A 14,200-nucleotide genomic window follows, 5' to 3' on the forward strand; every position below is an offset into this window, starting at 1 on the left:
CGTGTTGGAAACATTGGATGATCCACGGTGAGCCTTCAATTGTCTCCTTTGGTCCGGGAAACAAATTAAGCGAGGTGACACATCCTCGATTCGCCATAGCCGCTAAGAACGCGTGCTAATGCTCGGCTAATTCTGGTCAAGTCATATCACACAACTCGAATTAGTAACTTTGGCTATCGGTATCCATGTGCATTGATTCGCAGGCCCCAGCATCCCGAGGTAATGTAACGCTGTTGATCAATAGCTGATGACAGAGTAAAAGTGGCAAATAGGGAAGATTCGATCATTCGCCCATAGCATCCTTGTATCCAAAGAGATCTGACATTCGATTTCTGCATCGTGGGAGTGAAAGTGCCGAAAAGTGAGTTTGGGCCGATACTATGTATTAGGCACAGTTTTGTGGACCGGTGTGTCACCAATATCTGCCATCTTCGCCTCGAGCTTCATCGTCATCCTCTTGACTACATGTTCGTACGCATCATCATGATAGACGTTGAAAAGCTCAAGAGGATCCTCCTCACAATCGAAAAGCTCCCATTCCTTGTGATTTGCATCAGCTGGCCTCGCGCCCTCGAGACCAAGGTCTTCATTGTACCAGTAAATGAGCTTGTAGCGTTGATCACGCACGCCGTAATGAGCGTACGCGTTGTGGATGACATCGTTGTGCATCCAGTAGCGGTGGTATGCTATCTGCTGCCAGTCTTCAGGTTTCTCGCCTCGGAGCAGCTTTCGAAATGAAACACCTTGCATGTAGCTCGGTATCTTCAATCCTGCGCAGTCGAGGAAGAGAGGGGCAAAGTCGACGTTGCACACAATGTCGTTACACACTGACTTTGGCTGAATTTCTCGTGGCCATCTCACGAGGAGAGGCATTTGAAAGCTTTCTTCGTACATAAAGCGCTGGCGAAAGCTCTTAGCATATGCGAATGATCAGAGAATCGGATAGCATTACCTTATCGAACCATCCATGTTCGCCCAAGAAGAATCCTTGGTCAGATGTGTAAATGACAATTGTGTTCTCAGCAAGACCCTCCTCTTCCAGGTAGTCGAGTAGACGGCCAGTATTGTCGTCAATACTTTGGATCGTTCGGAGGTATCGTTGCATGTAGCGTTGGTACTTGAAATCGGCTAGCTGATCTCGTGTTTCAAACGTAAATACTGTCCCGTCGTCCTTGTCTACAAGGCGCATCTGCGTGACATCCTCGGGGTTAGGAATCTTCCGGTCGACTAGAATGTGTAAGTTGACTCATGATTCATTGTGCAAAATGTCAACATACTCCAATTCCACACATCGATCAACTTCTCTCCAACCTCCTGTCCACCATCTGGTTGCACCAGTCCCAGATCAAAGTATGTGATATCGTCAGCTATCCGCATTTTTGCAACCTTGGCAGCCCGCGCCCGGTTCTTATAGTCATCCGTGAATGTATCAGGCAACCTAATGCGATCCTTGTACATGTGCTTATGCTTTGGATCGCACTCCCAGCTTCTATGTGGTGCTTTGTGGTGGCACATGACGAAGAACGGGCGACTTGTGTCTCGATTCCGGATAAAGTCCATCGACTTATCAGTGATGACATCTGTCACATAACCAGGATAGCGCTTGGTGCGATCGGATTCAATGAAGAGCGGGTCATAATATTCGCCCTGGCCTGGAACGATACTCCAGTAGTCAAACCCTGTAGGCTGGTGCTCCTTTCCCTCGCCGAGATGCCATTTGCCGACCATTGCAGTCTGATATCCTCCAGTTTGTAGATGTTTTGCCAGATTTGGTAAACGCGAATTTATCTTTGATGCCAAAGTCATGACAAGATTGACATGATTGTGTGTCCCGGTCAGAATGGCTGCGCGTGAAGGCGTGCAGATGCTGTTTGTCACATAGCAGTGATTGAAAAGCATCCCCTCGTTGGCGATCCTGTCCAGGTTCGGCGTATGATTGATGCCAGCGCCGTAACACGAGATTGATTTGGATGCGTGGTCATCAGCCATAATAAAGACAATGTTGGGGGTATTCTGTGTCACCATGATGGGCAATGACTTCCAGGACAAGTGAAGCACGACAGGAGGTTGCAACGGATTCGAGATTGGGGAATGACGATCATCAGCCGCCCATCAAGTTACGCGCGTCGTGAAAGCTTTCTATACTAGCTTAATAGGGTACTCCATCCCCTTCAGATGTTCAGATGAGACTGTCCAAAATCTTGTGTCGAAAGATACGTGGAGTCCCAGTGCGAAAAGTGGGCCGCAGAGTCTAGCGTCGGAGGCCCGAGTTGCCCCTTTTGGAAATAACAGCCTGTCGGCAGAGCCGACAAGCGGATCTCGAAAACTTCACCCAATCCTCATCTTTCCGGGCCGCTCATGTGTCTCAACACCGCAAGCACACCATAATTCATGCATTTAACGACATTGAAATCGTTGACTCGACACCTATTGGGCAATCATGGCCTGCAATGTTGTGATCAAGTGGCTTGATGCGACTCTCCAGTGTTCAATCCATATAAGATGTGTTGATCCTCAAAGAATGCTCTGCAGCCAGCGGACCGGCATCTAAAGACATCCTACACATTCAGATAAGATGGATGGACGCGCGCGTAACGGTTCGCTCAATGAGAAGACCCATAACAGCGACGCCAAAGATGTCGAGTCTACTAGAGATGCTGTGTCCGTCAATAGCGATGCCTCGCTCGGCGTACAGCAAGAGAAGCAAATGGCGCTCAGCAAAGCTTTCTGGTACTACCGCAAAGCTGTGTGCTGGTCGATTCTGATATGTAAGTCGCATGCCTCCCAGGCGACTATTATTTCTCTGATCGCCCTGTAGCATTGGCCAACATCATGGAGTCATACGACATCCAGCTCATCAAGGGATTTTACGCCTTCCCTCAGTTTAACAAGAGATACGGCTTTCAACTAAAGAACGGTACTTACCAGGTTGATGCTAACTGGCAATTGGCCTTGAGCCTGGCGCAATTCTGCGGACTCATCATAGGTGTGTTCGCCAACGCGCCCCTCGCTGAACAATTTGGACCGCGAAGAGTGATGATGATTGCGTTTGTGTTCCTCACAGGGTTCATCTCCTTGACATTTGAGGCTCAATCTATTCAAATGCTTTTTGGTGGGGAGCTACTTTGGTAAGTCTGATTCAACGTTGCTCGATTGGGATACTACTCACCATATACACAGTGCACTAACTTGGGGTATATTTGCGGCAGCGGCACCGACCTACGCCGCAGAAGTCGTACCTACATCATTGAGAGGATACGTTACAACGTATGTGAACCTGTGTTGGGTCATGGGCCGTATCCTTTCGACTGGAGTCCTTCGTGGCACACTCTCAATACAGTCCGACTGGTCCTTCCGCATCCCTTTTGCGGTCCAGTGGGTCTGGCCACCATTCTTAATACTTGCAACCTACTTTGCTCCCGAGTCCCCATGGTACCTTGCACGCAAAGGCCAGAACAAAGAAGCCAAAAGATCACTCGATCGACTCGTCAGCGCCCCTGCTACAGCCATCAACACAAATCACACACTATCCATGATCCAGCATACCATCGAGCTAGAACGTGGTATGAAGGTTGGTGGCTCTTATCTTGACTGCTTCAAGGGGACAAACCTGCGTCGAACCGAGATCGCCATGGTTTCATGGGGCCTACAGATCCTCCCCGGCTTTGTCATTCAGAACTACACAACCTACTTCTTCACCCTCGCCGGACTCTCCCCCAGGAACTCTTTCAACATGTCTATGGGCACCTTCGGCATGGCTTTTGTCGGCACTTGTTTATCATGGGTATTGCAAACCCATATGGGACGAAGGACTATCTATCTCTGGGGTCTGATATGCATGTTACCCATTATGTGGATCGTCGCGGGCCTGGAATACATGCCAGACGCGCACACAAATGCCAACATCCGATGGATCCAGTCCGCGCTACTGATGATCTGGTTCTTCATCTACGGCAGCACAATTGGTCCCATTCCGTACGCCATTGCGTCAGAAGTCGGTGCCACCGAGCTCCGCGCCAAAACAATAGCGCTCGGCCGCAATGTGTACTATGTCCTAGCAATTGTCAACAGCGGTATCTCGCCATATATGCTGAACCCAAGCAGATGGGATCTCAAAGGCAAGGCTGCGTTTCCTGGTGCGGTGTTCACCTTGTGCATGATTGTTTGGACGTATTTTAGATTACCGGAGACAAAGGGGCTGTCCCCTGCGACACTAGATCATTTGTTCCATGAGAGGATATCAGCAAGAGACTTTAAGAGAGAATCAGCAAGATTCCAGTAGTTTTTAGTTTAATTATATCATTCTAGCACATGTTAAGTTAACCTCTAGTAGGGCGCTATAGGATACGATTACCATACTTGGGCCCTTTAAGAACTTTTGTGCCTTACGTAGTCTACTACTACGTAACCGTCAATGAAAAAGACATGCGCTGTTCGTGGACTCTGTGCCCAGGCATTGAAAAGCTCGTTGCATCTCGGCCCTTGAAGGAATCTCGAGTTTCACATTGCCGTTCTGAGCTTCTGTCCACATGTGAGGAAGCACAGCCGGGATGAGTGATTGGTTCTGGTTCAGAACATGACGCAACAACGCTTGGGCAAGGCCCTGTTGCGAGTTCTGTTCAAGACTCAAGGTAGACAGCCTGCGTGCCCTTCTATGCTATCTCCGTCAGCTTGAGCACGCCTAGTCGCCGCTTCTCTGAAACCTCAAGCAGCGGCACTTGTTGATGACAATTCGGTCGGGCTGATGGAGCGCCCGCTGCTCCTTGAGGGTCCTCCTCGAGGAAGCGCCGAGCAAGGCTGTCGAGACGGCTTCCAGGGTCAACGCCGAGGTTTCCCCGGCGTTGCCAAGCATTTCGCCACCGCCCTCGAGCACCCGACGCTAGCTGGACAGCTGCACAGCGACCTGCGGCCTAGAGACGATGGAACAACCTCCCACTGCGCGTAACGCCTCCCTTGCCGACCGCGGACACGGCAGCGCGAAACGCGCCGTGCGCTCCCACGGCTCTCGAACGCTCAGCCCAAGCAAGAAGCCGTTGCTGCAGACGTACCGCACGCGCAACATGTACCGCGCCGGCGCCCTTGTTGACCCGCCTGCGGTTGAAGCTGGGGTGCGGCGGACACTGCAACTCGAGTCGTGGCCTGGCATCGACGTTCGAGGCCGACTCGCGCAGAAATGGTCACGAATGCCAGCTCAAGGGTGATTAGAAGGTCAGCCTGGATAGCCTGATATAGAGCCTCACCAACCCCGCAGACCTCGCGCATGGCACGCTTCGCGCCGTCCATCATCCTGCTATTGCTGCTGCGGCTGCTGTTATAGCACGACTGGCCCTTATAAACCTTACATCCTTACCGTCGCTCAACGGCTCATGCATATATGTTTCTCAGCTGTAGGTCAACGTAAGAGGGTAGGGCGTGCTATCAGCACTGGACGTCGCATGTGAATGGAAAGGATAGGCTCTGCTTGTTGCTGCTGCTGCTGGTGTCTGGAGCACACTTGGCCTACATAAGCCTCACTTCTTTGCCGTCGCGCAACGGCTCGTCTTGTATGAGCCTCAGCCGTAGATCGGCGTGACCAGCCACCTGCTCGCCACGGCCACGGCGAGATGGATCAACCCGAACTTCTTACAGAGAAGGTCCTATAACGCGGAGGCCCATCTCGCAGCAGATCACTGGGAATACTGGAAGTGAAAGAAACACAAGCTTCACGTAGACAACTGCGTTTGTCTACTCTACTAGGTTGGTACGCGTGTTCTGTCACAGGTTGGAGCAACATCTGTTCCTCGTCACGAAGTTCTTCTGACGCGCTTGCATTGTTGCCCGGTTCATCTTTTTGTGCTGGGAGATAATATCTCTTCTGACCAGCAAACACACCAACGATTCTCCAGATGCACCCATGTCATGCTATGCTCCAGGCGGGATCTGGAGCAGCTCTCGCGTTTGGTGGGGACTTTGGCAATGCTCAAGGAAAGCAGTCTTTCGGTCCTGTTGCAAGAACCTTGGACATTGCCCGGTCAATAAATGTGCCCTTCGAGGGCTGGTGTGCTCGCAGGCAGAGCATGTTGTCGCGGTAACAGACCATGATAGCCTAGTGGTGGACGGATGCTTATTGCAGCCAGAGCATTTCACAATTCGGTGCATTTTGAGATCCGGTAAGCGCCCAGTGGGGCTTCTGAAACCAATAGCCGTGGGGTGGAGTCGCATACTCCCACCAGTCCCTGCTGCCCTATGGAAGGAAACGCCACATCAGATATCGTCCCGTATTGCCTTTCCTAACGCGCCGACCCGTCAATCGCTTCACACTCCAGGCGTTTACTGCTCCGCTTTCGCCCCCAGTTCTCGAAAATTCCTCAAAATATCAAGGCCAGGTCGAGTAGCACGATTTCCCTATCATCTTTTCACAGGTCAGACTACCCGAGGGACCATTCCATACATGCTTACTCTGGGGCTTATACGATCCCCTTTCGTACCACTGGGTTGCTCTAAAAGGGCCCTGCGGAGGCCCTCTGCCACTGTGGCACAGCACACCGGGCGCTTGGAAGTTAGCACCAGGGGTAGGGGTCATGATCAGTTGAAAGAGAGGATTGCGATAGCAAATGCTCGCTACTCATCTGTGATTGCCTGTCGTCCTCCAGTGTACATTAGCTTCTCTGTCACTCGTTATACCTTTACTCCATACATTAAAGGTTTTTATGGCAACCTGACTACTTCTAGATTATAGCAGCCGACCCACACCTAGCCCGACACTAACTAGAACCTGAACCTCTGCGTAGGATCCTTGTGTGAAACGCCAAGCGAATAAACGCTTACCCCGCATTCCGGTGTGACTCTGTTATCACAATCATAAGTCCCACCCCTTGAGCTAAGCTTCAGGACTTAGCTCTTTGTTAGCTAGTTCTACAGTATTGAGTTCTACTATGCAACCAACTCTTCCAAAGTACGACATTGGATCCATATACTGGCTTCCAGCACGCGATAAGATCCCTCTTGAAAACCTTTACGCAACCATTCACATCGAATCTGGCTGCTTCAACCACCCCGCACTCATCCTCTGGGTGAATTCATCAGGGACAGATGCCATCATACTATTAGTTCGTGTAATTGTCAACGCTCTTTCCCAAGATCTAACCGTCTAGATCACTTCATTTGGAGGTAAAGACCTTCATGTTCGACATCCTCACGACACTCGTGCTCGTTCTCTCCACCTTCCAATATATCCTAGCAATACCCACCCAGATAATGGATCCCGATTGTTCCTCAAGGACGATGCTCGACTCCACCGGAACAGTTATGTGAAGATTGAACACCAACGGAATGTCAAAACAGTGTTGCTCGTACCTCTCCGTCGTGGAGCCTGCGCTCTCAGGAAGGACTCATACAAGCAGCTTGTGAGGCACATCTCCTTTCATCCTCCAATTACAACACCCCACCAGAGAAACCCCAGCACGCCTAACAACTCACGGGATTATGGCGAATTGCCTGGCTTCGTTGTCCCGGCGATCGAACGGCGTGTGAAGCCGCTTCCAGATGGGCATGTCCAGCAGTCACTTCCTTCTCGCCCAATCCAGCAGCGCCTCTTCCCTCTCGGTGAACAGCATGGTGTCTTCCACTCTCCACACACACACAGCAGTCGGGCGGAACGTGCACCGCTTCTACGGCCCATCCAGCCTGTACCATACGCTATACAACAGTCTCGGGCTTACAGAGCCCCGTCGCAAGTTTCTAACGAGTCTTGTGGAGTAGGCCCTGTTGTAGGAATAATCTTGCTGGCCGTTCTCGTGTGGTCATGGTGGCGAATGGGGATTGCTTAGATATAGGACCGATCGATATCTAGATTTGCTGCCACAGTAGCATAGAACCCAGTTATAGTAGCCAAACATAGTTAAGTACTGCCAGGCTTAATCAGCCACAGCTACATTTCGAGCATCGGTGTCCCGCGGTCTTAGCTGTCACAGTTGACGATACCACTGCGATCAGGGTAGTCTTGACTCTCAAAACCATACTGCGATTGCTCTCTACATCCTCCATCTTGTGTTAGTGCACTACCATCAGACCGAATACAATTCCGCCTAGAATACTAGAAGAATTGAGCATGCTTATGCTGGAGACAACGTTAGATCTTGATAAAACTTGTTGCCCCACTCGCTCTCTTTGCCCCGGCCCACGGCGAACGGGTTGGTTCCAAGTCAGCGCTTCTGCGAATCGTTCTGACCCTTGGTCGGTCCGCATCTCCGATAAGAGAAAGACACGATTGTTTGTGAACACATCACCACTCGAGAGATCTAGAACAATTGCTTCCTCGGCGTCTGCTACGCCTGCATAAGACACATGTCACACGCGATCCTGTGGAAGCGGCTGCTGAATTGGCCATGCTTCAAACAGGAGACATCTGCAGAAGAGCTGGTTGTTAGGTTAACCAAAATCGGACATGTCTCCAGAAAGATAAATCGCGATGTCATTGAAAATCGTAATTTGCGTTGAGAAACGTCTATACACGTCGCAACTAAGCGGTAGTGCTCCAAGAGAACGAAACAGGATCCCAAACAATAGCAAGACCGTTCGCGACGGCCTTCTTCTGCGAGTATGTTGAGAAAGTTGCTGGCTAACATTAGTGATTCGTCCTGTCGAGCAACATCAATGTACTTACTCTTCCCCTTTCTTGAGCCCTCGATGCCGATCGTAGCTCCTGTGCCCTTGTCGCTGAGCTCAAAGTAGCGGAGCAGGATGCGGCCGGGCTTGTCCTCGTAGAAGGTCGCAGAGAACCGGTAAGACTGGGGCACGTCCTGGAATGCGCTGATTCGCCAGTCAAAGGTTACTGTGCGCTTGCCCACGTCACCGCATGTGGTATAGGACATGTATTGAGCCTCGTCCTGGTAGATGTACATGTCTTGCCACAGAGCGGCCAATACCTAGAATGCGTGAGACGGCGGTTGGAATTTGTGAGTCTGGATGTACTTACTGCCTTGCCTCCGAAATTGGGAAGACCTTTGTCGTTCAAATAGCCAATGTTGCGGTACTCCGCTAGTGAAATGATGCCGTTCGAAGTGGGGTTGACCTTGGTGCTGCACGTATCGTAGATGCAAACCTGGAATGGCAGTACAAGGGTGTACACGTTGTCATCGATGCTGGCAGGGGAGCTACTAAAGTCCCCAGCGAAGGCCCTGGCAGGCGAGCTGTCCGCACATTTAGCCGGGAAGTTGTTGCACTTTCTGTATGTTGTGGTAGTGGACGCAGCAGCGGTGACCGTCACGGTGGGGGTGCTGCTCCCGACGATCTGTGAGCAGGCGCTAGAGATCTCGATTGGGTTACGGCCAGCAAGCACATCAGGCGTGGACGCCGCACGCTTCCGAGCAGGTGCTGACGATGTTGCAGCATTGGTGGCGGCCGCAGGCGTACCTTGGGTTTTCGACGCATCGGTAGCTGAGGGGGTGGAAGCTGCATCTCCCTGTGTGCTTGAGGGTGCGGGTGTGGCGGAGGTAGCGGCACCTGCAGTGGCCTCTAGTTGCGCGATGGCAGCCGAGGTGGCTGAAGCAAGAGCCTCGGCATCGGTAGCATCCTGAGCGGGAATGGTCGCAAGGGCAGGCTCAGTGCCGGTGACAGCGGTGTTATCGACCTTGCTAGGGAAGACACCAACAACAGCCTCGATCAATGCGGGATCGCTGTCGTCACGTTTGCTGATGCGTCCAGTAGGCTGCCCACAAGCTTCGACGGTGGTTGCACCGCCGCCTACAGTGACAGTGGATGTGGTAGGTGCAACGTAGGAAATGTACGAAGCGCAAAAGGACGTCGCGTCCGAGTTTGTCTTGAGCTTGTCAACATCTGCGGGGCAAACAGGTGTCACGATATCGGTCTTGTTCGAGAAGAATGTGCTCGAAGAGATGGTGTAATGATTGCCCTGTCCGTCCCACTGACCGTCGTTGGTAGCGTACGTGTTGGGGTCCCAGTATTGGGTGTACATGGAGCATGCTTGACCCTGCGAGATGTAGTTCTTGTTCAGGATGTAAGTGTTGTAGAACTTGCATAGACGGGGCGCCTTGCCGGCTTCAGGATGATCGATGTTGTACTGGGTCGTGGCTTCGCAGATGGCGGCGCATCTTTGCGGATCGAATGGAGCGTTATCGGTAAGGAGGCGCATACCCATGTAAGCGTCGTTCTTGTTACAGTCAAGGGGCGCGTTGATGGCCTTGCCGGACAGAGGATTGATCGAGGTTGTAAGGACGTAGCCGTTTGATGCTGTGATGACAACATGGTACTTTTCGCGCCACTGACCCTCGTTGAGGGCGTTGTCCTTTGATACCGGACCACCCCAGAGCACACAGAACGGGTTGGCGCTACCCGGAGGATCCTGACAGCCGGCCGCTGGTGCTTTGCTAGGGCTTCGCTCAAAGTATGTGTTAAAACCCTGGCACCCAAGAGTGCTGGAGCACTTGTCCGCACACGTTTGGACGTTGTAGCTTGGCATGATAGTGTAACTGGAGACTGGTCAGTTGTGTCGAGAGAAACAAAGCCAGAGCGACTCACCCCATGTAGCCATTGGCAGAAGCGGCCTTTTGCAGGTTAGAGTAGACCTGAGTGTAGCCAGCTGGTAGTTTGGCATCCTTGGCCTGTTTTTGGAGGGTTTCGTCCGCCAAGAAAGCTTCGGCGGGGTCGAGCTTCGCGTTGTAGGTGTTAGCATTGTTTTGGAGATCCTCGCAAGGCCCGGCACGCTTGCCGAAGACATTGCGGCTATGAAGAGCGCCCTCGCCAGGGTCGGGAACAGGGGTCTGAAGAGCAACTGCAACTACGGAAGCGATAGCTGAATCTTGGTTGTATGTGACTGTTTGAGCGCGTTGATCGGGGACGATCGTGTAAGTAGGATCAGGCTGTGCGTTTACATAGGCTAGATCGATGACCTGAGAAGAGACAACACTGCTGAGCCCAGCCAGGGTAGCGATGGTAAGACTGCGCATCATGACGAGATTGACCTCCTAGGTGAACGATGAGAGTCTTGTTGGAAGTGCTGCATAAAGTCCTCAGAGCATACTGTCTTTATACTCGCGAGACACCCGCTCGTGCACAGGAGCGGTGACACCGAAGACTTCCACATCTCGAACGCGCTATACACACTGACTCAAGGCACACACGATTGATGGCTTGCTGAAGCGCATTCATGGTGGCCCTGCTGCGGTATAGTCAGAGCAGCCACCTCCGCCGTTGTAAGAGGCCCACGGACGCCCCGTGAAGAATCGTACTCTGCGGGGCTTTACAGCTCAGCTGCCCCACCCTGGATGTCTGGAGGCATATACACGGAAGAAGACTACGCTTTGTGGGGAAGCTTAGCGACAGTAGCAGGCTCTCGCTAAGCATTAGGCGGTCTTGTGAGGCGCCAGGTAGGGTAAAAGCTTAGGCAACGAAGCGCATGATCGCTATGACGGTTCAAGGTCGAGATAGGCGTTCAGGCTTTCTGTTTGCTTTGCCGTAGTCGGTCGAGTAATAGGCAGACGGAGATGGTGTCGTAGCCATAGCATCACCTACGTGATTCATCCGGCATGCATGGATTGGATAATAAGGTCAGAAAGGAACGAGCTGCTGTGTGCGAAGAGGCAACGGCACGTGGTCCCCAAAACGTGGCAATCCATCCCAAAGCGGGAGAGTCCGATCTAAAGCGGTCGTTAACGAGGCACTGGTTCGACCCTCTCGAGAAAACTCATCACACCAGCGGGGTGAGCGAAGCTGAGATGGAAGGAGAGACTGCAGGAGAGTAGACTGAAGCGGTGTAGCGAGGCTGTCTAGCGTAGTTCAATACGAGGCTGCTGAGGCTGGATTGGCGCCGCCGTCTGCAAGGTACAACAAGGGCGCACTAGCGTGTTGGTGGCCGGAGTACCTTGCGGCCAAAGGAAAGTCTTCCAATACCGACGAGAGCAAAGGAGTCGGCACGTTAGAAAGTCACTGCAAAATGCTCGATGTTATCCGCTATTGTTGGCCAGATTCAGATCGCGCATGTGGAGGTTCTGCATCTGCGCGCCAGGCTTATGTGGCTTAGGTCGTCTGACATCCATCAACACAGTCTAATCGTTGTCGCTTCTTCTGGGAAGCACATGCGAGAAGTAGATGCGCATTTGCACGGTCTTTCCATGTGGTGGTGAGCATGGGCGGGGTGTGCTGGCAGATACGAACTTCGAGGCTGCCTGGATGTGCGTGCACGGAAGTGCCAGGCCTCGGTCGGCGCTCGCGCGCGCGCCACATTTCCACCCGAGCTGAGGCCAGACTCTCTGTCATAGGCAATACCTTGTCACCACCACGTGCGCAGAGAGACAACGGTGCACAGTAGTCCAGATGTCAGTAGAGGTGCGGTGGTGGCTTCGAAGGATGTCAGGGCCAGGAGTGAATCTAGAGGTATGGATGTGCCAGATCGGCGCGCGTCTATGTGATTGACGGGCGGCCATGAGAACTTGGTAGCAGGGTCGATAGTGGTTGTGTTACCCAAAAATACGAGTTGAAGTAGATTTTTCTGTCATGGTTCAAGTCATTGTATTGACACATAGCGATCAGCGACAGTGAGAAGTGAGGCACTCGGACGAAGGCGCGCAACACACGCCAAGGAAGGGCTTGTGTCGTGCTCTCGCTGAAGGCTTCGTCGCAAAGGTCGTCCACTCAGCCATGTCTTGCCGTCTCGCCATGTTCGCGAGCAAGAACGCTCCTTCGATGCACCAGCGGCTGCTGCTGCCATCAACGGATCGTCTCTCGTGTCTCCCTCCCTGTCCCTGCGCGTATGTGGTTCCCGAATGTGCTCGGCCTCACGGCGCACCTCAGTGAGTAGGTGTTCAGCTGTGATTCCTGGACGCCTGGCAGACTCACGATGCACGAAGCGTCGAGGCTCAAGGTTGTGCAAATGTCGGACAGAAATCGATGCGTCTGTATGTACATGGCGCGAGGGGCAGCCCTGGACAAAGGTGTCTCCTACATGCCTCCTGCGCATCCGTCTATCGCGCGCGACGACTATGGCGTTGTTCGAGTGAATCGGGCGTCTCGTGAGACTTGGTCGGTGGCCAGTTGTACCTGCGCGTGTCCGGAGGCGGCCAGAAAGAACCGGCGAGGGGCGAAGATCGAGGCCAGCTGTGAGGAGGCAAATTCTCACCCGGGAGAGTCAAGAGGGCGTGGGATCGTAAATACGTTGACAAACTTATTCAAGCTGACAATTGCAAATTCGTTGAGCCTGACGCTGGTCGAAGCGCAAGGGCGGGGGCGCGGAGGCGGAGGCGCCGGTCTCCGGTGTTGGGGAAGGGCGCTAGCTTGAACATCTCCTTTATCATCAAGGTCTTGGCGGAGCCTCACCAACACGGTGATGAAAACCCATCCCCAAGTGCCCAGGCGGTGAGCAGGCGGTAAGGGGATCCTCTGCCAATGAGATCAATCCACCAGGCAGCAACGGCAAGATGTGGGAGCGTACCAACGATTGTCTTATTAAAAGCGGGGCCAGTCGCAGTAAATATAGTGCGAAAGAGAGGGCAGCGAGACATTGCGCAAATTCAAACGCAAACGCAGAATAAAGAAAGAAGAGAGCGCACGATTAGGAAAAGTAGGAATGAGTAAGGTGATGACTACGAAGGAATTGCAGTACATTGGCGTGTTGCGCCTGGGCGTGTGGTTCGTAAGTGGCATGCAGCGTGCCCTGTGGTAACTACTTTCTTTGTGCGCAATTCCATGGCGCTCGAATACATGGATGATTTTTGCAATTATGCCCCATCCTCGCAATAATCTCGAGTTTTCGCGATGCTTCGCGATTGCGGATCCTCTATCACCTCTTTCAAGGCAGACATCTCCTATTCGAGCCAGGAGACAAACGAGGTGAATCGGGCTTCTGTGCCACTGGAGCGTTTGCACTCATCATTACAATAGAAATATCCTTACCGCCCGGCCAAAAAACTTTCTCCGTTACTCCCTCACTTTACCTGCAGTACAACCGCACCAACAACACCGTACCAGCTATGGAGGAAGATAGATACTTGTTCAACATGTTCCCGCCCTTGGTCGAAGACGAGAGACCGACCCAGTCACAGTATGTAGAGCAGTCTGGTACCAATAACGTCCACAGAGACGAGCCCCGCGACGATGTAGGCAGCTTCGCGCTCTGGGCCGACGACGGCGCTCATGAATCTGTCATCGGCCAGCCAGCGAGCTCCGCTCTAGGTTTGCACCCTTTCAACCGTGAGCCGCTTACAGA

General features: G+C 52.5%; 4 protein-coding genes across 4 annotated transcripts; 2 read left to right on the forward strand and 2 right to left on the reverse strand.

Moving 5' to 3' along the window:
* Positions 1 to 202: 202 nt before the first annotated feature.
* C7974DRAFT_444542 (alkaline-phosphatase-like protein) lies at positions 203 to 2,200 on the reverse strand. The gene is made up of 3 exons (XM_046145512.1): positions 1,278 to 2,200; positions 953 to 1,227; positions 203 to 900 (listed from the first exon to the last, which is right to left on the reverse strand). The coding sequence occupies exons 1-3, from the start codon at positions 2,023 to 2,025 to the stop codon at positions 379 to 381; spliced, it is 1,545 nt and encodes a 514-aa protein (XP_045991728.1). The 5' UTR covers positions 2,026 to 2,200; the 3' UTR covers positions 203 to 378.
* A 507-nt stretch (positions 2,201 to 2,707) lies between these two features.
* Positions 2,708 to 4,282, forward strand: C7974DRAFT_322289 (general substrate transporter; the record flags this gene model as incomplete). Its single annotated transcript, XM_046138853.1, has 3 exons — positions 2,708 to 2,768; positions 2,819 to 3,128; positions 3,181 to 4,282. 3 exons carry the CDS (start codon positions 2,708 to 2,710, stop codon positions 4,280 to 4,282), a joined length of 1,473 nt encoding a protein of 490 aa, XP_045991729.1.
* Positions 4,283 to 6,790: 2,508 nt separating this feature from the next.
* C7974DRAFT_75248 (uncharacterized protein) lies at positions 6,791 to 7,585 on the forward strand (the record flags this gene model as incomplete). Its single annotated transcript, XM_046147217.1, has 2 exons — positions 6,791 to 7,088; positions 7,134 to 7,585. Coding segments are annotated over exons 1-2 (626 nt in total), but the record flags the coding sequence as incomplete, so codon positions are not given.
* An 886-nt stretch (positions 7,586 to 8,471) lies between these two features.
* On the reverse strand, positions 8,472 to 11,207 carry C7974DRAFT_428779 (uncharacterized protein). Its single transcript, XM_046144609.1, has 4 exons — positions 10,519 to 11,207; positions 8,957 to 10,469; positions 8,645 to 8,906; positions 8,472 to 8,595 (listed from the first exon to the last, which is right to left on the reverse strand). The coding sequence occupies exons 1-4, from the start codon at positions 10,947 to 10,949 to the stop codon at positions 8,501 to 8,503; spliced, it is 2,301 nt and encodes a 766-aa protein (XP_045991731.1). The 5' UTR covers positions 10,950 to 11,207; the 3' UTR covers positions 8,472 to 8,500.
* Between the last annotated feature and the right edge of the window lie 2,993 nt (positions 11,208 to 14,200).

The sequence above is a fragment of the Boeremia exigua genome (assembly GCF_020726555.1).
Source record: "Boeremia exigua strain MPI-SDFR-AT-0100 chromosome Unknown C7974scaffold_14, whole genome shotgun sequence".
In the NCBI taxonomy this organism is placed as follows: Eukaryota; Fungi; Ascomycota; class Dothideomycetes; order Pleosporales; family Didymellaceae; genus Boeremia; species Boeremia exigua.